General features: G+C 42.1%; 4 protein-coding genes across 5 annotated transcripts; 1 reads left to right on the top strand and 3 right to left on the bottom strand.

Moving 5' to 3' along the window:
* Window positions 1-2291: 2291 nt before the first annotated feature.
* On the bottom strand, window positions 2292-4350 carry LOC120896305 (brahma-associated protein of 60 kDa-like). Its single transcript, XM_040300311.1, has 3 exons — window positions 4115-4350; window positions 3816-4000; window positions 2292-3732 (listed from the first exon to the last, which is right to left on the bottom strand). Exons 1-3 carry the CDS (start codon window positions 4238-4240, stop codon window positions 2535-2537), a joined length of 1509 nt encoding a protein of 502 aa, XP_040156245.1. The 5' UTR covers window positions 4241-4350; the 3' UTR covers window positions 2292-2534.
* Window positions 4351-9160: 4810 nt separating this feature from the next.
* LOC120896433 lies at window positions 9161-10064 on the top strand. The gene is made up of 3 exons (XM_040300557.1): window positions 9161-9428; window positions 9490-9569; window positions 9638-10064. Exons 1-3 carry the CDS (start codon window positions 9335-9337, stop codon window positions 9995-9997), a joined length of 534 nt encoding a protein of 177 aa, XP_040156491.1. The 5' UTR covers window positions 9161-9334; the 3' UTR covers window positions 9998-10064.
* LOC120896434 (C-type lectin 37Db-like) lies at window positions 10035-10914 on the bottom strand. The gene is made up of 3 exons (XM_040300558.1): window positions 10677-10914; window positions 10523-10599; window positions 10035-10454 (listed from the first exon to the last, which is right to left on the bottom strand). The coding sequence occupies exons 1-3, from the start codon at window positions 10753-10755 to the stop codon at window positions 10086-10088; spliced, it is 525 nt and encodes a 174-aa protein (XP_040156492.1). The 5' UTR covers window positions 10756-10914; the 3' UTR covers window positions 10035-10085.
* Window positions 10915-11703: 789 nt separating this feature from the next.
* On the bottom strand, window positions 11704-20666 carry LOC120895435 (C-type lectin 37Db-like). Of its 2 annotated transcripts, none has more exons than XM_040298798.1 (4): window positions 20255-20666; window positions 12976-13076; window positions 12798-12906; window positions 11704-12717 (listed from the first exon to the last, which is right to left on the bottom strand). In XM_040298798.1, exons 1-4 carry the CDS (start codon window positions 20394-20396, stop codon window positions 12476-12478), a joined length of 594 nt encoding a protein of 197 aa, XP_040154732.1. In that variant the 5' UTR covers window positions 20397-20666; the 3' UTR covers window positions 11704-12475. The 2 variants fall into 2 exon arrangements, with proteins under 2 accessions (XP_040154732.1, XP_040154733.1); XM_040298799.1 differs by having other exon boundaries at window positions 20261-20666.
* Between the last annotated feature and the right edge of the window lie 3038 nt (window positions 20667-23704).

Raw genomic sequence — 23704 nt, 5'->3', positions numbered from 1 at the left:
AAGCAGTGTATTAGTTGACGGCGACAATCTCGAGGAAGTAAAGGAGTTCTGCTATCTCGAGACGGTCGTTACTTCGAATAACGACATCAGAAGCGAAATCCAGCGGCGCATTGCGCAGGGGAACGGTGCGTACTATGGGCTTCACCGTCTGCTAATGCGGCCCACGATGACTTTGTAATGGCTAAAATAAATATTATATTATTTTTACTTTTTTTAAGGAAATTTTTATTTTTTACTTTTTTTTTAGTACTACTAATACGAAGCTGTACAAGTCTCGTTAGTCTTCTTCTTCTTCTTTGGCACAACAACCGCTGTCGGTCAAGGCCTGCCTGTACCCACTAGTGAAGTGAGCTTGGCTTTCAGTGACTTATTGTTACCATAGCAGGATAGTCTGTACTACGTATGGGAGCACGGTCTATTTGGGACTTGAACCCATGACGGGCATGTTGTTACGTCATACGAGTTGACGACTGTACCACCAGACCGGCCGAGAATCGTTAGTATCTTGTTAAAAAAAACGAGATTTAAACGATCACCCATCAGTTAAAGGTAACGTTAAATGGCACTCAACATAGTTTTTTTCTAAGCTATGCGGCCCGCGAGCTGAAAAGTTTGGAGATCCCTGCTCTATGGACACGAGTCTTGGACAATCCGAGCGGAGGATGCAAACTAGTGAGATACTCCGAAAAATCCGAAGTCGATTCCGATCCGACTCCGATAATTTCGGAACTGACTCTGGAAGGTAGGTCCGTCCAGCATTATCCCGAGTCGTTCGGAATCGCTCCTAGTCGTCCAGAGCCGTTCGGAGTCGTCCGGAATCATTCGGAGTCGTCCGGAATCGGTTGCAGTCGAAGTCGCCCGGATTCGGCCGAAGTCGGCCTTTGACACAAAGGCCTGTATGCGAAGAGCACGCGCAAAGTTAAAGAAAAATAAACACAACGAAATGAAATGCCTGATGACAAGAACATTGCACCGGATGTCTCCTGTTGACTTCGACCAACTCTGTTTCCGGATGACTCCGATCGACTTTAGACGATTCCGAATGACTCCGACTCTGGTCGACTCCAAACTACTCCGAGCGACTCCAGATGACTCCCAACGTCTCCGAACGACTTCGAACGACTCCGAACGACTCCGGACGACTTCGAACGACTCCGCGTAGAACTAGTGGTTTGGATTTTGCCGGAGTCGGAATCGGACTAACAATAGTCGCAGTCGGATCGGAGTCGTGGATGCGCTCCAAAGAGCAGAACACTAATGCAAACGCTCTACGAGTGTTTGAGCGACGCATCCTCCGGACCATCTTTGGCGGTGTGTTCGAACATGGGGTGTGAAGGAGAAGAATGAACTACGAGCTTGCTGAGCTGTACGGCGAACCGAGGCACATGCTTTACCAAGAAGGTGACAGCGATCCCCAGTTCGGCATGAGGCACAGGGGAGTACAACTAGCTCGTTGGTTGGAATTGGAGATCAGATGTCTACATTGATGGGAGGCTGCAGCCAGGGACCGAGCATCGTGGAGAATGTTGAGAAAGATGAGAGAGGAATGATCCATTTGCTGGTCAAGATGGCAATTGGTATCCTAAATTATATAACTGTTCCTAGCCCCATCTGGGCCCTTGACATTGATCCTCAGAAATCAGAAAAGCTTTGAAAAAATGGCGGTCCTGGAACTGACACCACAAATCTACCTCTATCCTGTATCAGATCTCGTACGTATTCCGGAAGAATAAGGTATACAAAAATTGAATAAGATTGGGGTTCCCTGTTCTGTAACATATCATGTAACACCATTCCTATCTGGTGAATATTGTTATTATTGTTATTTATTAATCTTCAACGGGCCGTATGGCCTAATTAAGATGTAACAGTTCAATAAAAAAAAATACATAGCAAAAACAAGATTTGCATCGCAATTCACTGCGGCCACGGCAAAAGCCGGAGACGTTCCTTGAAGCACTGAGTTGAGATGTCGAAGTCGAAGCAATCCGAGACAGCAATATTACCAAACATATCTCACTTTCGGACATTATTTGGAATTTAGAAGGCCCAACAATTGACTTTGCTTCTAGTATCGAACACTTCCGCGTGTCTGCAGTCTGATATGTAAAATGATATCCAGATTTAAGAAAAAAATAACGGGGTAATACTGTACCCCAATATGAATTGTCGACTTAATGGCTACGGTGACTCACCTACATACGCATTATCTGCCTGCAAATGCTAAATCGTAATTCATTAGTGTAGAAAGATCGTCGGATGGACACTTCTTTAGCTATCACACCATCACCTTTTAATGCGGGAATGTTTCCACTCCTAGAGTATTTATTCGTATTTAATTACGAGAACTGTTCGTAAAAAAAGCGTCAAAACTTATTGGAAATACAGATTATATATCCCTCCCTCCGCGGGAAAGGTGGGGGATTGGGATCGTCTTAGTACGTAATAAAATTGAATGTGGTGACGAATTACCAACACGAGAAAATCATACAAATGCACCAACGGGCGACCGTCGACAAAAGACCATCAGCAAATTAAGAGTTCCGGATGCCGAGAGCCTGCTCCAGCTCGGCCCGCTTCTGGTTCACCTTGGTGAAGAAGTACCGCGAAACGGCCTCCTGTGTCCACGGCTGGTGGTAGAATTCGGCCCGCCGCTCCTCCTCCGGATTGCCGACGATGTCCGTCATCGCCTTGAGGTCACGGGTTTGCGACACGATCCACTTCTGTATGAACGTTTGCGGATCCTTGGCGAAGCTGAGGAAGAACTCGCGATTCGTTTTCAGCTGATTGATCGTCTCGACCGTGTCGTGGATCTTGCCGTCGAGCGTCTGTATCTCCTGCTGGCTGGCCGTGCTGAGCAGGAACGTGTTCATCTGATTCTTGAGCGTGTCGTCCACCTCCACGTCGATGTCGTAGCAGGCGGTTTGCTTGTTTTCCAGCCCACCCTCGACCGTTATCACGTGGTTGATCACGATCGGATCGGGCGGATGCAGCAGCGGGTTCAGGCGCTGCGGAATCTCAGCGAACTTCATGCGCGGACAGCCGAAAATCTGTTCCAAATACTTGTCACACGCAATGTACTCTCGCTCGTGGGCGTCCTGCAGCTTGTGCGTCTTGATGTACTGCCACAGAGCGGATATAATGACCGGACGCGTCTGTGTGTGCACGCCCAGCAAACGGGCGAGCCGTGGATCGAGCTTAAACTGCAGCGGTTGATAATCGAGCAGCAGCAGAATCGTGCAGCGCACATTCCGGTCACCCGGACGCTTCACCTGAAACCCGTCCGTTTCCTGCGTGGAGTGCGTACGGTGCCACTCGACCAGATGATTGTCCGGCCCGTACAGATCCTTGTCCAGCTCAATGACGAGCGATTTGAAGAAGCTGGAAAACTTGCGCTTTATCTTGGTCGGGTCGGATTTGTTGTCCTCCAGCAGACGGCCCTCCACGCGCAGCTCCCAGGACGCAACGGAACCGTCCGGGTTGGCGTCACCCTCGCTGCCGTCCTTGCTCGGGTAGAACGTGTTCGAGATGAAGATACGCAGCTTGCGCTTCTGCTTCATCGGGCGCTTCAGTGCCTCCTGGATGTCCAACCGTTTGCGCATGATGGTCGCATCCAGTTTGCGTTCGAACGCCAGCAAGTCCATGTACGCCTGTGACTCGGGTACTAGGTCGCGCACCTTTTGTGGCAGAATTTTGTCTGCAAGCTTTTTCTTTTTTTTTACCGAATAATCACTGCAAAATACAGACAACAGGCAAATGAAGGAGAAGGAATTAGCAACAAATCATTGTTTAAAGACAGAATAGAATAAACTCACTTTTTCTGCTGAGCCTGGTTCATAGAGGCACGGCTCTCGGCATTTCGCTTTCCTCCGGAAGAGGCGGACATTGGTGAGCCCCGCATGCTGCCGCCCTGGAAGCCGGGTTGCATCGGGCGTTGATGCTGATTTTGAGCCGGCCCACCGCCACCTCCCATCTGCGGTGGTGGAGTGTACGCACGGGGCTGTAATAGAATAAATACGCACACAGATGGAGGTAATCAGAGCATTTTACGATTAAGGTCTATTTCAGCTGGTTAATGGTGCTGCACCACAAGCAGTTCACGGTGAAAGCCTACCGAAAAATTGTTACCCGGTCCGTATGGACGCATCACGGGCGGCTGATTATTTTGGCCCGGTGAAGCAGGATAACGCTGCGAGACTGGACCGGCATTCACGTTGGCCGCAGGGAATCGCTGCGACATTGTGGAACGTTTCGTTGCAACGATGAATTGAGCAAATTGTTTATTTTATTCCACTTTTTCGACCCCGAAAATAAAGCCAAGCCAAAAATCCATTCAACACCACTGACAGCTAGCTAGCCTGGTTTGACAGCTTGTCCTGTGGTGATGGGCATTCAAAGATGGGAATGGTAGTTCCAGCTGTCGGATGGGATGGGTTAATTTAAACGTCAAATTCAAACACAAATTTGGCTGTTAACAGTAGAAAACGTTAATTTAGAAGGAATCGACGTAAGGTATTTAAAAGGTTAATTTGACGAAATTTTCCGTTCGGATGGAATGGATGGACAACACTATCATAATTACAACAAAATAATTTCAATTTGGTTTAATTTAAAAAAAAACATACAAAATTTTATTGTATCTGAAAATGTAATTACAACAAACAATACATTACACCCTTTTTAAGAGTACAGTTATTTGACCAATATACGCTTTTGTCGATACATGTGATTTCGCTATACAATTAATGAATTTAGAATTCAGAATTTAGAATTTTCTGAATTTTGGAATTCTTCTAGCAAATTGTACTGATTTGACACATTCCCATCCTATAACAAATTTTACAAAAAGGTTCTCATTTTCAATCTCTCACTATAGAGCGTTACTTTTTCACTCCATAGTGAGACGATGTAGGTTAGTGAGTTGATGTTAGGTTAGCTGATGCGGATAGCTTGGATGATTTTTGTACCGTGTTGGTTTTCTCGCACACTTTGCACCGACGTAGCTATTCATCGATGTAGGCGTTGGACGAAAGACGGCAACGATGTTTTCGTCAAACGAACAGACGAATATCGCCCTCACGTATGTGAAGTTGTGTAATATTTATGAAGTGATCTAAACAGCATAAAGATTCAATAACTACAGTTAAGCTTAAAATTTATTGCATCAGCTTCCGTGGTATGTTGGTACGGGTAACCAGTGGATCGCGGGCCACCGCCAGACTGATTGGCTGATCGTTATTGGCCGCACGGTGTACTGTTGATGTCTGGATTGCTGCAGAACGACATCAAAATATCCAAGACTCTACAGGCAGCAGCCTCATTTCAAATGTTCTATCATCTGCGTTACCTTATTGGCCCTTATATTGGTGGAGAAAATGTCGCATTATCCTCTCTTATTGTAGAACGCAAACGTGAACCACTTTTGTGAAGATTTACACTCGCAAAATCAAGATAAGTACACCGTCGAAGACTCCAAACAGAATCAGATACTGCGAGCTGTCGGGAACTTCAAACCGCTGCGACTCATTAATCAGTACCTGTGCGAAAAGACGCCACGGAAGGCGCTGACGATGTTTCCGACCATGCTGCATTTAGACGACTTTGTGCAGATACTGCCAGAATTTCTACAATACGCCTTATCCACAGCCGAAATATTTTCCCCGGTGGACGCGGAGCACTGTTATGCTATCGATGAGCTGGACAACATTGTTGTGGGCAGCCGTGCCGACCCCTGGACTTGCCGTGGCAGTTGCGCTGCCACCGGTCAACGTCCAGGAGGACGACAGTGTACACGCACACTGTCGCACACACTAAGCAGCGCAAGGCTTAGTGTGTGCCGAGCGCCATACAGGCAGAGTGTGTTAGCGAGCCGATCGAGCAGGAGCTCTCGGCAGGGGCGCTCGGTGCGGCTGGTGCGCGGCCCATACAGTATATGTTTAAAGTGTTTGTTCATTATGTATTTTATTTATATCGTATGTTTAATAAGTGTTTAAATAAAGCAAAAGTGTTTAAACATAACAAACATATTAGTAAACGTGAACCGATTGAACAACGAACAATGAACGGTGTGCGATGAAATTACCGCAGCAGTGGACAGCTACGATTTGACAGAATAATCCAGCGGAGAGGAGACACACAATGTACAGGTTTTTTTTCTAGATTGACCTGGTGGCATCGGAAATCCGTTTATGCTCGAAAATATTCTTGCATTTAATCGAAAATTGCAATCGCAGTGGCTTCGAGTGGAATTGCTACTCTGCTGCTGACCATGGAAAGCACGCTACACTCTACATTCAAGCTATCGCTTATCCTGGACGCTCACAGTTCCTATAATATCCGTGTACAGTAAAGGTCTGAAGCAGTGTATTCGGCGGAGCATGATTTGGGGCAAATTTAGGGTATTGCATTTGTGGGAAAACATGCGGGAAAACAATGTGAATTTTTATACATAAATTATGTATTTCAAGGGGTCACAATCCACAATACACAATCCTTTAATTAATTAATAAAATATTAAATAAAAGAAAATTAAGAAATCATAAATCAATATACTGCAATATATGTTAAAAATAACATAAGTACACAGAAAAAAAATCTTTCACAACGGATCCAAAAACAAAATGGTTAATTGAAGTGCAATTCTTATACGCCCTCCAATAAACGTTGCGTAGCCCTGTAACCGGGCCATTTTAACTAGTTTGATCAAATTTGAAAAACCAAAAATCAACACAATTGTAATCAGACCAATAAACTATTTTAGTGGCTAACTTTTACCAGTTTAAGCAAAATATAACAAAAATTAATATAATCTGGATGCTAACTTTGAATTTCGACTTATGTGAAAAATTTTAATAGCGGTTGCTTCTGGCCGTCATTAATAGTATATGTTTGGGAATGCCTCTCATAATGAATGATTTGCTTAATGAGAAAAAATATCTCTTCTCAAATATGCGAAAAAAATTGCATGAACAACCTTTCAGCAAGTTTTTTTTTTTTTATTAAAAACGCATATATAGGTCCATGATGTTTCAAATATGAATGTAGCCAACATTGCTAAAAAATTTGGCCTTACTATTACTATTTTTAAAATTTAATATTAATATTGATATTGATATTAGTTAATGAATATTAATAGGGGAAGGTAGGTAAAGACGGACACCGCGAGTAAGACGGATACTTCTCGTAAATGCACGAAAAAGGTTAATACCGAATGATTCAATAACCCAGCATCCAAACTAACAGTAAAACAACACATATGAGAACATTTTTGTCATAATATAGTCAAATATGGTTAAATTCGCAAACAACACAAAATTCAATTTCAATCGTGCGGTCTTTTGTGGATCTGATTTGACTGCCACGTATTTTAAGCTCATAAATGCAATGAATTCATTGCATGAATGAGTTGTCGTGATTATTAAGCAAAAAACTGGCGAAAGAAAGAGGATGAAAGTAAATCGTGACACCAAAGCTTTAAGTATCGTGACACCAAAGCGTGAATAACGTTCAGGAATAGATAAGAGATTCTATGGGATTACAAATATCAACACGATGAATTATGACAAGGTGGAAAAAATGGCTTGACCTATTAACAAGTTGTTCAAAAATGTTGGAGTCGCAGACTTTCCACGGAGTAATTTTCTTAAAGGGAATTTCTAAACCGTTGTTCTGTAAGTTGGAGCAACGTCCAGTGCTAGTGCCCGATCCTTAGATTCTCAAATGAACATGCCTTAGATTCTTCATTCTACGATATGTTACAAGCAGTGCTTACAATTCCTAAATTCACGGCTGAATGAAACGTCGTTGTAGTTAGACAAAAATTGATTTATGTACGTTCCAGGACGTCGAAAGCAATGGGTGATAAAACTCTTCAATTTTAAACGTGTTCAAAAAAGTGTCCATCTTACATTTCATGGTGCCCCTCTTTTCCAAATCAGGTGTCCGTCTTACCCGAGGATTTCAAAACTGATTTCAAAATTGAGGATTTCAAAAAACCATGATTTTATGTCATTAAAAAACACAAAAATCATAATAAACTTAAAAGTTTCAACACATTTTCTGATACAACATGAGTGTAAGAAAAGGTCACATGGTCATTGTATTACTATATTCCTTTTTATATTCTCCTTAACATGACCGTCTTTACCTACCTCCCTCAATGAAATTAAATAAATCTTCATAAATTCTTGTTTTTAAATGATACGGCCAATTAGGCTGTTCTTACGAGAAATAAATTAAAAAAAAATCAATTCCCATTCAAGCTTCAACTTGTACTCCTTTTGAAGCCGGTATTCTTGTCTGGTTAGGATTAAAAAATAAATGAATAAAGAGCAACATTAGGAATGGTGCTATTTTTGTAATATTTACCCCTGGATCATAAGTGTCGTTTTAAAATTGTGTTGGCCAATGTAACCTACTATTTTACTGGGTTTGCTGATTAGGAGTTGTTTAACGAAAAACTCATAGTTTGTTGTGGTTTAAGAAATAAAAAGGTATAATGGATCTTTAAGAGAAGAATATGATATGAAGTCAGAGGAATTTTGTAGTTGTTTATTAACAATATATTAATAATGTTGTATTAACAATGAATATCACGATTTGTAGAAAAAGTTAAAAAGTAGTGAAGTGATAGGGATTATACTGTAAATTTGATGAATTTATCAACATAAATCCACATAAACCATAGTATAATACATTGAGATTTTTTTTGAAAAAATAATGTAAATAAAAACAATGTACAATAGGATAAGAGTGCTTAAGCGCTGTTGAAACGAGCCACCGGGATGTTTGATTCTATTTAGCTATTTAGCATACGCTAAAATGGACTCCAAAGAAAAACTACTATTTTTTCATTAAAAATAAGCGCAAAAACTTTAAAGTTGGCAAACAATTGGAAATATATATGCAATCTAAACTTATGTTATTCCATCTATATTATTACAGAAATATCACACTTTTTATACATTAATTCTCATTCCTTCACGACACATGTCATATTTTAGGACATAGCGGGGCGTTGGCGTAGAATGGCTTTATTTTATTTTGAAACATTTTTAATCACTACTCCAGCAAATATTGCTACAAAAACAAAACTTATCTCTAGGAGGATTCACGCAGTATTTGTTTTGAAATTGAGTGCCTTTTCCATGCTATTCGCTACTTTGCTCTCGCGCAGTAGCGATACGAGAGCGGCAGTATGCTTTACAAAGATCGATCAGTGCAATAGATTCTTTACAAAGCACATTCATAGTGAGCAGTGAAAGAAGGGAGGAGCGTTTGTTCTTTATTAACATAACATTTCATCCTTGAAAGATAAACATTTTACCCAGTTTCGATGCAGATCTCAAACATATTTGTTAGCAGCATTGGGATTAGCCTCGTTTGTCTAATCGTTTCTACGCACGGGTACAGGGCTACTACAGCGCGCGGTAAGCAGCAAAAACCAATCGTAGGACGATATGTAAAAAATGTTTTTTCATTTCTTCACAGAAATGATTACCCAAAACCTGTGCGTTTGTCCGTGCGGCAATCCAAGAGGAGGAAAGCTGTACACCACGCCAAATTTACGTGTAAGTAGATCAAAATGTAGGGCGTAATCATTGCAAGTGCAAGTAAGCCATTATTTGTCTCATTTCAGTTGAATTGGTTCGATGCCGTGTCCTACTGCAGCTCGATCGGAATGTCGATCGCTACGATAAAGGATACCAACGAGCGCCAATTATTGCAGCTTCATCTGGACGGAGATCGAAGACTGACACGATCGCAGAAAAGAAGCAAAATACCGTACTGGATCGGAGCGAATAGTTTGATCGCCGGACAGGGGCTTCGATGGGGTCTCACTGATCAGGAGGTGAAAGAATCTGCTGAGTGGGCTGATGGGGTAGCGCCGGCCAATAATAGAGTGGAGCCATTCTGTGTTTATATACAGGGCTCTACAATGAGCTGGGTTGCGACCTCTTGCGATGATGAACCGAGACAATTTATTTGTGAATATTAGAAGATTAATGGGACCAATGCATACATAGCATTGAAAATAAACTCCTCAAATGTTTCTACCGAGAAAACGCACGATTTATTCACACTTTTCAATGTTTTCGGAACTGTTGACAGATGAACGGCTTCTGCTGCGTACATTGGAAATCGTTCCACTCGTACTTGTCCATCGCAACAGCGACGCATCGTTCAGCGGGCTGTTGGCCATTCTCACCGCGAGCATGGTTCGGTTCACCTGCAGCCCATTGGCTGTACAACACTGGCCGTCCAGTTAATGCCCACCGGTAAGTACCCTGCACGCCGAGATCATTCGCTCCGATCCAGTAAAACTCGTCATCCGAGTCGGATTCTTCCTCCGCGATCACTTCGCCCATGGCTCGTGCTTCGTCTTCGTTCAGCACCTCGGCCAGCTCCATGCCAACGCTGTGGCAGTAGGCAACGGCACCAAACCAGTCGCTCGTCTGCGAAGGATGGAATGGGTGATAAAAGTGTAGGTTACATTTGGATACGGTTTGGAATTCTATTCTACCCGACTGATGGGAATGAAGTATTCTTTCTCCTCGAATGGTTTGCACGGGCAAAGGCATGGGTTTTGTTGAAGAATATCTGGAAATAGTTATAACAAAAATTATTGCTTGGATAGGAACTAAATTGGACCATAACGAAAACTCCATAAATCTTACCATCCACAGTTTTAGGAACCGATAGGTCACCACGAACCACTGTGATGAGAGCAATTAGAATTGTGATCATTAAATTCATTTTAAAATTGTTTTGCCACTTTTTCTGTAAAAAGGAATACAGTATAACAGTACAGAAAACCACACAAACTTCTAAAGACTATACGTTTTATGAGAGTGAGCTTGAATGATCGTAGAAGCACCTTCTGTGCAACTGCGGTTGGGATGCGATGATAAGAGGTATGCGTGAAGAAGGCTACAGACAGGTCAGTCTAGGGTGATAAGGCTTGGGATTCCCGTCGGTCCCTTGCTGAATCATTGAAGTAAACTTATTAACATTTATCGCGTGTGGAATAGTATTGTGAAAGAAAAAAAATTTTAAAATTGTTATTGTAGATCAATAATTAGTCATTAATTTGAATTCATAAAAAAATTAATAAACAACAACTATATATTTGGTAGATTTTTTATTTTATTAATGGTGAAAATTTTCTAAAAAAAATCAATAATGCGCGGGAAAAGTCATTAAATTTTGGAATGCAAAAAAAATGCATCATTTTTAATTTTTTGACTCGTTAAACTTAATTAATCAAAAAGCCACCAATTTGTTATATTTATATTTCAATACGAAATTGTCGTAGTTTAAAAAAATAAATTTAAAGTATAGACTTGGTTTATTGGCTGTACGCTTTTATTTAAACAAAGGAAATTATTCACAATTTATACGCAAAAAATATTTCATAAGACAACAAAAAATAATAAAAACGAAAGGTTGAAGAGAAACACATTTGTTGTGCCAAAGAAGAAGAAGCAGATTCATATAACCAATTGATACAAACAATATATGTTGCTTTCTTAATTCCTTAACTTGTTTGTATTAATTTAAAAAAATATAGCTGTACTTTTAGTTGTTCCACTCACTGTTTTATGTCATTTTCTTATTTCTTTCTTGATTTTATTTTTGTATGTTTAGTAATATTTTTATTACTCTTTACTTATTTTAAGTTGACAATAATTAAAAAACACTTAAAACTTTTTGGCAAGTATTCTTTTATTAATTAAACTACACATTGCTGGCCAGTAATGCGAAACCTTATGTACATACACTTAAAAACGTGGTGGAGAGCGAACAAGCGCAGGAAACAGACACGAGATGCCGAGGTAAAAAAGAAAACAAAGGAAAGAAAACAGAACCATTAAACTGATAGTAAACAGTAGAGGACATTCACGATTCACTAAAATCATTAGGAAAAGAACATAAAAATAGGCAAAGAAAGAGGAAAGAATAAATTGTGTTTTAAAAATAACCTACAGCATCTACTAACTGCACGCGACCACTAACACCGCTTTCAAAAACCAGAGCATGAGAATGGGGAAGAGCTTACTTAAATCACTAGTTTTCTTATGTCGTTGTTGTCTCTCACTCTCCGTGCTCCACGCCAGCCGGCGGCCATCGTGGTCACTGGAATTGATCTCGTATATGTGTATATGAGCTATATAAATACTACACGTTAGAGTAAAAAAGCTGAGCGACTTTAAGGGGCGACGTGCGTGAGGTGCCGAATGGTCACGACCATCTGCCGCCTTCCGTACCCCACCCCAAGCCTGTTGTTTTTCGTCCATTTCGCCCACTGATTTGGAACGAAACACTTCGTTTGAACACAATACACAGCATGACAGCATGAGAGAAGAAAAACCGGCAAGAACTATGATCACTTCCGAGCCACAGCAGCTCGAAAGTGCAGTAGGAAGAGGGGTATGGGCAATCGGATAAACACAGTCACAGTCCGGTACGCGGGCGCTTAGACCTCGCAGATGAAGTACGTCTCGAAGCTGCAGGGTGTGTCGTTCCATTTCAGACCCTTGCCGTCCCGGTTCCACAGCTCGAGACAGTGCTCCTCCTCGCCGTTTTCGTAGCGGAAGTTGTTCGGTTCACCGGCGTTCCAGTTGGTGAAGGAAAGCGGTCGACCGTTCGACACCCAGAAGAAGCTGCCCTCCTCGGCCAGATCGGTACCGGAGGTCCAGAAGTGTTCGGTGGCGAGACCTGGGGAGCAAGAGTGGAGAGGAAGTTATGGAGCGAGTTATTGCATGACTGACCAAACCAACTGGAATCGTGCATCTTACCGTAATCCTTTACGTATTTCTCCAACCGATCGTTTTCTTCCTGCGTCTGTATGCTCGCAAGCTGCATTCCATGGAACCGACAGTACTGCAGCGCCTTGAACCAATTTGCCTGCAGCAGAATGATAATACATTGCTTTTAAGTAATTTGTATTTGCGACATTAAAATGTATCTCTATACCTTGAAGAAAATGCTGAGATAGTAACGCTTTTCGCCAAGCTTCAGCAGCGGCATAGTCCATCGCGGCGGTGCAGATGATTCTTCAACGCAGTTCGGACAGTCTGTGATAGGAGAATGTAAAAGGTATTCGTTTTAGTATTATACTGTGCATCGAAGAGCTACAAAACTACGCATAAACTACGCACAACACACAAAAAGATTTGTTTTGTATAAAACAATACAAGTTGAATGTTAACATTTGTCTTTTTTGTTTGTCTAGAACATTATTATTAGAAGTTGAAAGAAATTAAAAATATCTATTCGAATTATTGATTATTTGCTGAGCGATTTATTACAATTAAGATTACATGGCTCTCCGTATTGAAATTTAAAACAGAAAAACCAAAAAATTCAAGGGAAATCAATGTTGCAAAAGATTCATTCGAAAATTCAATGAGTAATGTATCGAACGCGTATGGTCGGATCCATCTTACGAATGGTCAAATTGAAAAACTTTGTAACATATCCCCTAAGGGTTCCTGTTCTGTATGCAACGAGCCCACGAAACGCAGCATAGTCCAACATGCTGTTTAATGTTAGTGTAACAAACATTACAGTTGGCTCAGTCCACAATATATTTAAGACTAGAGCTAGATCTAGGAAAATGCATAAAGCGAAAGAGTATGTTAGTTATTAACGACAGAAAACATTGATTATTATTCGCACAAAATGGCAAAGGTATAAATAAATAATAATGATCCTATTCTATTCTTTAAAAATAGAATGCAAATCAGCTAGTTACTATTCATCATAAAGTCCTTATTGTAAGCAAAACGGCAATTTTGTCTCACCTGAATAATAAACAAAATTACATCATTATTACAACATTTAGTTTTTACATGAATCGATAGTGTTTTATATTTGTCTTTCTGTTTTCGTACCTTATTTCGTGAAAGTCCTTGATTATAACAAGTTCTTAACACTAATACTCCTGAAATTGTCATTGTAATTGGTGTCGTTTAAACGGAATGAAATTGGTTCAGAAGTTTATATAATCTTATTATTTATTTATTTAATTTTATTTTTTCCATTATTATGGCTTATTGAATGAGAATTTTTAAACAGCTAAACATAAATATTTGATCGGTTTCAATAAGCATTAAGATGTATATGTTTGTACTTAAAATAGGGTTTGGTCACTGTTTATAAAATTTAATGCATATTAACAACGTTTTATTAGCCTTATTGAGATATTATAATATGAATATCTTTAAAGTTAATAGATGACAACCTAAAGCCATTTCTATATTTACTTTCATTTACGTATTACCACACTAATTACCATTTGTGGCGTATTCATTTGTTTCATAGTTATCTTTGTGGTTTGAAATTTTAAAATCAAATCAATTTCCGCTTTTGAGTCTCATTTAAACAAAGTAGATTAATTAATGCCGGCACAAAAATAGGATTTGATTTGAAAGCCCCATACATATTCAATCCGGTCCAAACCATTCGTGCCCATGTCGTATTTCTTCCCGAGTCGCAGGACGGAATGAGATAAGACTTAATGCTTACTCTAGTTCGCAGACTTTAAAGTGACTGGCAAAACAAACGATGATTATGTGTGGCGACAGTGGAACTGAAAATAGCTTAATAGCTTAATCACGCACCACTTTACGATACATAACACTCACCCACTGGACTGGTATTAATTGCTTCATTTGTAATTATTTCACATCCGCTTGGCTTTCACCAAGATGGCTATTGTCCTGCGCCCCTACTAGTGCTACGTTTGTCGTTTGATTTTGCTCCTGACAAATTAGAAACCACTAAACCATCAGTCACTGAGAAGAAGGCCAAGCTTTGAAGATTCATTAGGATTGAGCGAGGATGAAAAGCAAGACAAAAGCTACAGAAGAAAACGAATTATCGTTTTCGTCTGATCGAGCTGGTTGCATGCCGAATTGGATCGCGTGTGGTGGCGTGCGGGTTCATTTGAATAGAATCTCGATAAAATGGTATTAGCAAGATATGAGAGGCAATTCTGTTTTTTGGCAGGCTGTTGCAAGCTGAAGACAGTTTAAACACATGGCAAATTAGATGAACCATGACATACGAAATCTTGCACCGTGAACAGAATGCCATAGACATCGATCGATCATCAGCGTCCACCCGAGGGACAAACATTCTTCCCTAACCCCTGCCACTTCCTCTACGATCATGAGGCACATGGGGGAAGAACTAGCCTGCACGCAGACGGGGCAGACAACGTATATGCAGGTGCATTAAGGTTAAGGTCATCCGAACGTAGCTCTGAAGCTCGGGAGGATCTGTGCTATGTGGTTGCGCATTAATTAAATTCTTTCCACAACCGAGCTTGGTCCAGATGGGCCAGTCTTACTTGCAGTGGACGTACCAAGGTCCACAGTGTGCGGTGGAGTTTGAAAATGTGTGAAATATTACAAGGAATATTATTACCAGCCCCCGTAGTGAAAGGAGTCTGACCGGTGAGAGACTCTTCGGTCAAGGGATGGAAGTAATATGTTCGTGTGGTTGTACTCTGTGGCTACAAGGGACTTTGTAGACAATGCAAAACTGCCTCCATGTTTATTCACATAACAGATGAAGATGTTTTCAGTTGACAGCTAAATAAAATTAATACTGTTAATTTGCATGTCGAACGAGTTGTTTGATTAACAACCACATTCTGCTGGTAAATATGATTGATTTGAGCTCCTAGAACATGCGTTCAAATTCCACAACATCATTTGACCAAGAATTTTAATTTAATAGTAATTTCAGAGAACTATAGACAAAACATTATAGATTTTTTCTGAACATATTAAACCTACTCTTTAACGAAGTAAAAGGCATACATTGCGTGATCTTCGACATTGAGAAGAAAATACTATAACCTTTCATTGAAGTACAGATTTAAAGTGATATAAGCAACGTTTATAATTCCCCTTTAGTTTTGGTATCCAAACCAAACGGAATATATTATGAAAATGTTAATCTCTAATGTCTTCTTCTTTGCAACTCAAGCAGGATCTGAAAACATCAAAATAATATTACTATAATTGATAGCAATATGAAACCTAATTTACTCCCTATTATCGGATTCATCTCCGGAAATTGCCAGAAGCTAGGTACCAGTCATGTAGAAGCATTATGCGAACAAGCACCAAGCTTAGCAGCGAGGACGAGACGCTGAAATATGATCGCATTTCTCAACCTTCGCCATACCGATGCCGATCACATACCGGTCATACCCAAACCTCACGCTCCGGTCCCGGCAGGAGCTCAACATTTCGTGATCTCTGTCCATTTAAAGCAGGCGCTACTTATGTAAGCATACGGCCGCGGTGCTGCTGCTGTTGTAGTTGGGTGAATTGGACGAGCAACCAACCACCGGTCTCACCACCATCTCCATTCCAATGCCCAAGTCCCATTCGGTGCCCAATTGCGTAATACTCGGTACGGGAAGGCGGAGGGCGCGGAGAGAGGAGGATGGTGTATAATTCAATTTTGACATTCTCGTGCGAAGACGGAACCACCGAGCGAGGTACTCGAAAAACTTGATTTCATTTTATTTTTAACATAAAGGAAAGGTGATGAGCTCCTAAAAAAGGCGCTTACTCTTTACACCGAAGTACCGTCCAGTGCCGTGACATCCGCTAGTGTCCTCCTTTTTTCGGAGGTTAATGGGAGCCTAATTGTGAGCGCAGTTAACGCCTTGACATTTATTTCACGGAGCGGTGACAAAGTTGATGCTGATGCGGTACCTGCTTGCAAACATGGTACGGTCTTGAGGAAATAGTGCTGCCGAAACCACTTGATCGTTACGGTGCCAACGAGGAAATGTGCCAACATGCCAATTTGAAGGCTCTCGAAATCGATTGTCCGGTAATATTGTTGGACATTGTAAACAGCATGAAGGCGTACAGCGATGAAGCGGTTAAGGTCAGTATTTGAAGTCAACGGGCAGCTATTTGCGCTTTTGTCTAGTGCTGTTGAACACATGTGACATGAAAGGCTTTCCGAAATTCGGCGAACAGATTCTGTTTGATGTGCAAATATCAGTGACATTATAAAATTCAATTTCAAACTGCTTGCTTATGACACATTACTGACCAGAAGTACAAATATCAACCCATTTATCATTCCTAAAGTATAATGATACCCATCCTAATGGACAATGGTTTATACCTTTTCATAACCATACGATGTCATTGTTGCGTCGGTCGATTGAACAGGTATCCATCAGTCATTAGGTATCTTTTCGTGATCAAAGACTCACCAACATTCTGCCCCCGGGGAGAAGGATACGTCCATGAAACCTGATCACCCGATCCCGAGGCGATCCAAGGCACCGTCGGCGGTTGTATGTCGCATCTTAGCGCTTCCCTGCGTTGGCCTCTAAAAATTATTCAGTTCATAACGAATCCAATCAAAAACAGCACTTAGTGATGGCCGGAAAGGGTCATCGCGTTTACTGCTGCCTTTGCAGATGACCGACCAGCCGTACACATTTCCATTTCATTCCATTAACTGTATTGTGTCGTTTACTGCCGACCCAAACAGCAATCGTCCATCGAACGAGGAATTGGGCCTTCATTCGGGGGGATTGCAGGTTGTAAAAAAGCTACGGGTGAGACGATGGGAAAAGTCTTAACCAGAGAATAAAGAAGTTGTGACGATCAAAATGTCATTAAATTCACATGGTCATCCATAATGGGATGCTGGGAGCTGACAAGAGTGATTTTGAAGGTGAGAGGATATATGTAAGGTTCATCTAGGCGGCCTAGGGCAGCCCGAACGAAATTGTATGGTGCCCCAATGCCAGGTTACGAAACGTTCGAAACACCAAACAGTAAGGAAGTGTAACCGCCGGTTCAACAGGTTGGTCGTTTGGTCCGTAGTGGTACCAATAATGCATCAAACTCTCCACCGACCATATGTCTACTTCTGAAGACAATTAATTCGAGCCAGCTTAACTTCCCCCGTACCGACTGACAGTGGAGCTGGGTGTGAGCATTATCGATACATGAAGTAATCTCGGTGCGTTAAATGGATGCTGCGTGCCGTCGAAGCACGTTACAATTGTCTATTGTACACGGTTTGGTTGGCCAAACATTGAGCACAATTCCTTTTGTTGATTTTCCGCCGACTGCATGAATTGATGCGTGCCACGTGTCCGATTAAGCGTGTGTCCCAATGCTGATGACAACATCTGCACACGCACGCCTGATTGATACAAAGCATTTGTTTTTTCACTTCGCCTTCTTTTGATGGGTTGAGAAATTATTCCACTGCTCCAAAAGTGGCAGAAAAGGGTGCGAGGATCGCGTGATCATTATTTACGTAGCGGAGTTTCAAACCCGTTCTTCAGCTCCAGCTGTGGGCTTATGTGAGAGTTCATGCGTAGGAATGTTGCAAAGACAGAGGTAATGTGTCGGTGCCGGTAATAGATGATCACATTAGCTCATAGATGCTGCGAGGTTTAACGTATGTTTGATTAAACCATTCGAACGCATGGACAGAGGTGTTTGATGGATGGTTGAGCGTTTCGTTGCAAAGGTTAGGTCAATTTATTAGCAAATTTGACCGCGTCGACAGGCAAACTTGAATGGAGTTGGTTTAATCGAAGGTTAATGATGTTTCATTTGTTAAGCGTCTTCATTTCAATATTGCATTAAACTACTAAAATGTGCCCCGTTAAGGAAAGACATTTATATGATCAAACAAACAAGACCATATTTTACAAAGTTATATTTTTAATTTTTTATCTGATTTGTTCATAATTTTTACAGTAAAAGTACTTATTTATTTTATATATTATTTGAAAATCTTGTTTTGAATTATTCAACTTTATTAAAATCAAACATGTAAAAACTGTTATGAATTTACAAATTACATATAAAATCAATCAGAAAGAATTTGACAAGAGCTCGCCTTTTCCAATGGTTGAAGCGAAATTTACAAAAACCAGTTTGGAGAAGAGGTTCATAACATAAGATTTATTAGAGAGGAATTATGGTTGACAGCTTTAGATATTTTTGTGATCGTCCCTCGGATTATTCACTGTTTTCAAATACATATTTGAAAAATGTAAATAGAACATTTAGACTATTTTAAAAAATTTTGAAATATCCACAGAAAAAATCCTCAAAACACTTTTATGAAAATTAAAAAAAAACAATAACTCTGTGCAATGCTTCAAATTGATTAATTTTCTTTTGAAACAACCGTTCAAAGCAGATATTATGAAGCTTAAAAATCTAACAACAATGAAAAAAATCTTATCTATAGTTCCAAACAAACTGGAATTTATTTAACTTCCCAACACAAGCATTCCGTGCGAAAACAAACGCCAACTAGAACAGCCTTGAACGTGTGAAAATTTACCAATAATGATTAAACCTTTGCAGCGACAGCCGAAGCAAAAGGGCACATGCATTACGACCGATTGCCGCCACAAAAACCAAACCCTTCGGTTCGACAGACCTACCGGAAGTTTGCGCCATCGACGAGATGGCGCCATTTCGGGCACATACTTTACGCGCTTCACGCAGCGTAAGCACCGCCACTGAACGCAGCACGCAGCCGTCGATCGACTGAAATCGAGAGTGACTGAGTGGATGGGAAATGGCGCATACCGCACCGTACCGCGCCGTTGCGAGATCAAGTTTCAAACAAAACACCCGGTGCACAACGGTGGCCCATGCAATTAAGGTCATTATTGCGAAAGGACATGTAAACTGCGGTAGCATAACATTGACGGAATCCCACCCCGACCTCCCCGACGGCCGTTCCCAGCGAGCAGAAAGTCGAATCCAACTGTGAATCGATCCAGCGCGATCGGTAACGTAATCCACCATATCGGCATAATCCTGGCCCTATTCCAGCTCGCCCTCAATCGCGACACCGGATAGCAGCGCTCCCTCCCCCCCATCCTACCGCTGTCATGTGTGCTTCGGCGAACCGGCTCTTAGGCGATTGGATCAGCATGATGGTAAAGGGTCACTTTCTTCGGCCATAATTATGTTAATCGAGTCGAGCGGCACAAGCTCCTACCATCTCAGTCGAGCAGGCGTTTGCCTGGTTTTATCAATTCATGATGTCATAAAGAGGCAGAGAAAGGAAATCTCCAACCACAGTGGTCGGTGTTGCTTTCGGTTTCATCCCTCCTGTCGTGTTTTGTTAATGCGTTTAATGAAGGAAGCGCACACCCGTACACACAATCATAAATACACACACACACACATATGGAGGGGAGATTTTGGGGAATAATAATTACTGGTACCGTGCGAGTTGCCCGCGAGAGCCTTTGGCGTTGCACACTGAATTACACTTTCACTGAGCAGCAGCACCAGCACGGCCAGGACGAAGCCCATCCGATTCCATCGCACACAGTGTGACACGAGCTTGTTTGGCTGCATGTTGAAAGCTTTGGCGTTACGCTTGTATGTGTGTTCTTAAATCTCGATTTAAATTTACACACTGTTTAGTGATTTTCACTGTGTAAAAACACAACTTATTCACAGAAAACACATATATCCGATGCAGCTTCTTCCGTTGCACGCTACTCCATTCACCTGTACGCACGCGGCAACTTTAGCGCACGAAATAAAAAAAACACACTCTCACAGCACAAGCGCGCACAGCTTTCGTGATCGACGACTGCCAAACCGCAACTAAACACGCACGCGCTCGAAAAAAGACGCCAAAGACGCGCGGCATCGTTTCGGTTCGTTCGCTCGCTCCGCTGCATGTAAGTTGTCCCAACCCCCCACTCTCCTCAACTACTACCCTTCACACCCCACCCCTCGCATAAAAAAACCACCCCCTCCCGTGAGGCACGATTCGAACGATCGAGCCGAACGAATCGACCGAAGAGCGACCTGGATGGATGCACGGTGCACGGTGGCTGCGTCTTCACCGGGCCCACCGGGTTCGTCGCTTGTTGGCGAGCGCGCGCGCGCACACACGCGTTGAAGTCTTTCCTTCGGTTTGAAGCTTGTGCGAAGCAAACAACCACATAGGAAGGACGCAACCCCGAGGACAACTACTGCAGTGGAAATTGGATCGTTTGTGTGAAGCCGAAAGGGGAGGGGGGGGTGCAAATGAAACCAAAGCTCCCATTTCCTCCCCACCCTACTCTGCTACTCTCCCTATTTTTTTAACTCAGGCAACAACAACGCCAACAACAACAGCAAAACAAATCGCCTAAAACAAGACAGGTGGCCTTGGGAGGTGTGTTCGTCCGCCCGCTAATCCGCAAGGTGGTTTTGTTTGGTCGCGGGAGTTTTTTTGGTTTTTTGTTGCCTTGCGTTTTGCGCGACTGCAAAGAAAAGAAGAAGAATCAAAGCGCGTTTGTTGGAATGCAGTTTGGTTGCGCCATCGCGTGGTGCTGGGCCGCACTGGGAGGAGTGCGTAAATTCTAGCATCTTTGTGTGCGAGTGTGCTTGTGTGTCACCATCTAAGGGATCGTTTGGTTTAGTTTTACTTCAATTTGCGCTTAGTGGATGCGAACAGTATTGGCTAGCGCGTACATCACAGTGCATCAGATCGATCTGAACCGGTTTATAGCTGCGCGTTAGAAGAGATGAGTCGCTAAGGTCGGTTCCACTAGTGTACGGCGGGGGGAATGTACCACTTTTGCTTTCATTGAACACAAACACAAACACGCACGCAAACTCTCAGCTGGAGGCTTTGTAAAGAAACGATCATTTTTACATCATTCACCCCTGTTACAGGGCAGTGGTATCGGCAAAGAAATGTTTCACCTTTCGTCGTAGACCCTTGGGCCTTTTTTTCTTCTATCTTGGTCAAACACTTGAACCATGCGGATATACGTCCCCAAAAATGGAACAGTCCCTCTAACAGTTGTTTTGGTGTAGCGGTCGTCAAATTCGTCATCTCGTGCATCATTGCGCGATGTAAACAAAATGGTTACACAAGCAACTGGACGGATCGTTTTTGTACGCACCCCTTTTATGGACGATTGGCGAGCAGTGCGTTTTTTTTCTTACACTTGGGCGATAAATAGGGCATATCAGTGAGATCGAGTTTTATTACTTTTTTTCTCAACACAACATTACGTGCTTTGCAATGCTTTTCGGGAGAGGAATCCACATACGCCACGGATGGAACAGCGTGCCGGGTTATGTATGAATTGGAATTGACAACTTATATGCCTCCTTTTATCGACCAAAAATACACTGTCTCACATGCTCAACAAACATTGATTTTAGAATTCGTTACAATGCCTTGTGTGTGCATATGAAACTGCTTCAGCAAACGAAACGTGACACAAACAAGCCCTCTAGCGAATTCACGATTCATAAATCACCCTCAATGTTCAATGCTTGACCATCAACCTGAACATGTCTACTGTCTACTGGACCCCTTTGAAATATGTTCATTCAGATAACGCAATCCGAACGAGTTACCGAGCAACGTCGAATGTCAGGATGCAAACGGCGTCCTGACGGTTTCGGTAGACTCGCCCGATCAGTTGGCCCACCAGATACGATCGGCCATCCTTGAGGGGCTGAAGCTTTTTGAGCTTGATCCACGGGGTCAAACACTCACCAGCGCGCGCACCATATGCAGGGCGTCCTGAGTAAATGCCACACCAGTGCAGACTGAGGGCAACCTTGGGCATCCGGGCGAAGTGAACGTAGGAATGTCACAGCCAGCGAAAGAGACAGCTCAAGGATTTGGTTTCACTTTCTACCAAACTCACCGGTGAATGTTTTCAGTGTCGGCGTATGTAGTACGCCCGGCATGTGTGAAACAAAGTAAGGAATCGAACACGACCAGTAGGGGTTTTCTTTTTAATTTTTGTTTGGGGATAGTGCTATTAAAGCTGCATTTACTTGCAGTCTGTGTAGTTCCAGGTCAAGCAAACTACATTTTTAACACAGGGTTTAGTTACGGGGAAGGTGGTTGATTTACTGTAAGAGAGTGGCGAAGTGATAAGCCGCTTTTGCTAATTGTTTGCTGCACGCTGTTGGCGATACGTTGGAACGCAGGATGGAGCCAATTCGGTGGCCAACTTAAACTTTTTGCCAAAATAATCAGGTCAATTTGCTTCCCATAACGGCATGATTGTGTTAATTAAAAGAAACAAGCTCTAAAGACGTATTTTTATTGAGTAACGAACACCGTACGCAATGTTGACAGGCTTAACAGTGGCAAACAAACAATTCAGAGAATGGCGATCGGTAATAAATTTCAATTAAAGTGGTCCGGTTCTTTGCGTTGTGTTACATAAGCCGGATTGCCCTCCGGCACATTCCAGCCTTGATTGGATTAGAATAGTATGTACATTGGTGTACTGTCCACGAGCTAGCAGCAGCGTAAGGGAAACATGTGCTAAGTAATAATAACAATTAGCTGGCATTGATTATTTATGAACCAATCATATGGTAGCTGGCACGTTCCAATCTTTCCCTAGTTGCAGCAAGCTCCCCCACACTGTCACGACATGAATGTTGAATTGTTTGTGCACCCAAGCCATTGTTTTAGCTGTTGTGTCCTGCATCCGCTCGCAATCTACAAACGCAATCAATGACGTTGTTCCATTTTGTTCTCGTCTCGGTCTGCGGGAAAAATCTGGGATCGGTTCGATAGACGGGCAGAAGTTTTAAAAATAGTGCCCGACCTTCACCGCCCGTAATTGAGAGCTCGAGAACTCGTTCCGGTTCTTGGTAATTCTAGATCAACCGAGCGGGGCTGTGCA

The sequence above is a fragment of the Anopheles arabiensis genome, chromosome 2 (assembly GCF_016920715.1).
Source record: "Anopheles arabiensis isolate DONGOLA chromosome 2, AaraD3, whole genome shotgun sequence".
Classification (NCBI taxonomy): domain Eukaryota; kingdom Metazoa; phylum Arthropoda; class Insecta; order Diptera; family Culicidae; genus Anopheles; species Anopheles arabiensis.
The sequence above is the reverse complement of the archived record's forward strand: the minus strand, read 5'-3'. Positions and strand labels throughout refer to the sequence as shown.

Bases quoted from the DNA above. Each gene is read 5' to 3' on its own strand.
- LOC120896434 (XM_040300558.1), bottom strand. From the start codon at position 10,755: ATGAATTTAATGATCACAATTCTAATTGCTCTCATCACAGTGGTTCGT. The intron at 10,600-10,676 runs GTAAGATTTATG...AACTATTTCCAG, and splicing joins GGTTCCTAAAACTGTGGATG to ATATTCTTCAACAAAACCCA. The intron at 10,455-10,522 runs GTAGAATAGAAT...CATCCTTCGCAG, and splicing joins ACTTCATTCCCATCAGTCGG to ACGAGCGACTGGTTTGGTGC.
- LOC120896433 (XM_040300557.1), top strand. From the start codon at position 9,335: ATGCAGATCTCAAACATATTTGTTAGCAGCATTGGGATTAGCCTCGTT. The intron at 9,429-9,489 runs GTAAGCAGCAAA...ATTTCTTCACAG, and splicing joins CAGGGCTACTACAGCGCGCG to AAATGATTACCCAAAACCTG. The intron at 9,570-9,637 runs GTAAGTAGATCA...GTCTCATTTCAG, and splicing joins ACACCACGCCAAATTTACGT to TTGAATTGGTTCGATGCCGT.
- LOC120895435 (XM_040298798.1), bottom strand. From the start codon at position 20,396: ATGCAGCCAAACAAGCTCGTGTCACACTGTGTGCGATGGAATCGGATG. The intron at 13,077-20,254 runs GTAATTATTATT...CTCCTATCACAG, and splicing joins GGGCAACTCGCACGGTACCA to ACTGTCCGAACTGCGTTGAA. The intron at 12,907-12,975 runs GTATAGAGATAC...ATTCTGCTGCAG, and splicing joins ATCTCAGCATTTTCTTCAAG to GCAAATTGGTTCAAGGCGCT.
- LOC120896305 (XM_040300311.1), bottom strand. From the start codon at position 4,240: ATGTCGCAGCGATTCCCTGCGGCCAACGTGAATGCCGGTCCAGTCTCG. The intron at 4,001-4,114 runs GTAGGCTTTCAC...ATTCTATTACAG, and splicing joins GACCGGGTAACAATTTTTCG to CCCCGTGCGTACACTCCACC. The intron at 3,733-3,815 runs GTGAGTTTATTC...TGTATTTTGCAG, and splicing joins AACCAGGCTCAGCAGAAAAA to TGATTATTCGGTAAAAAAAA.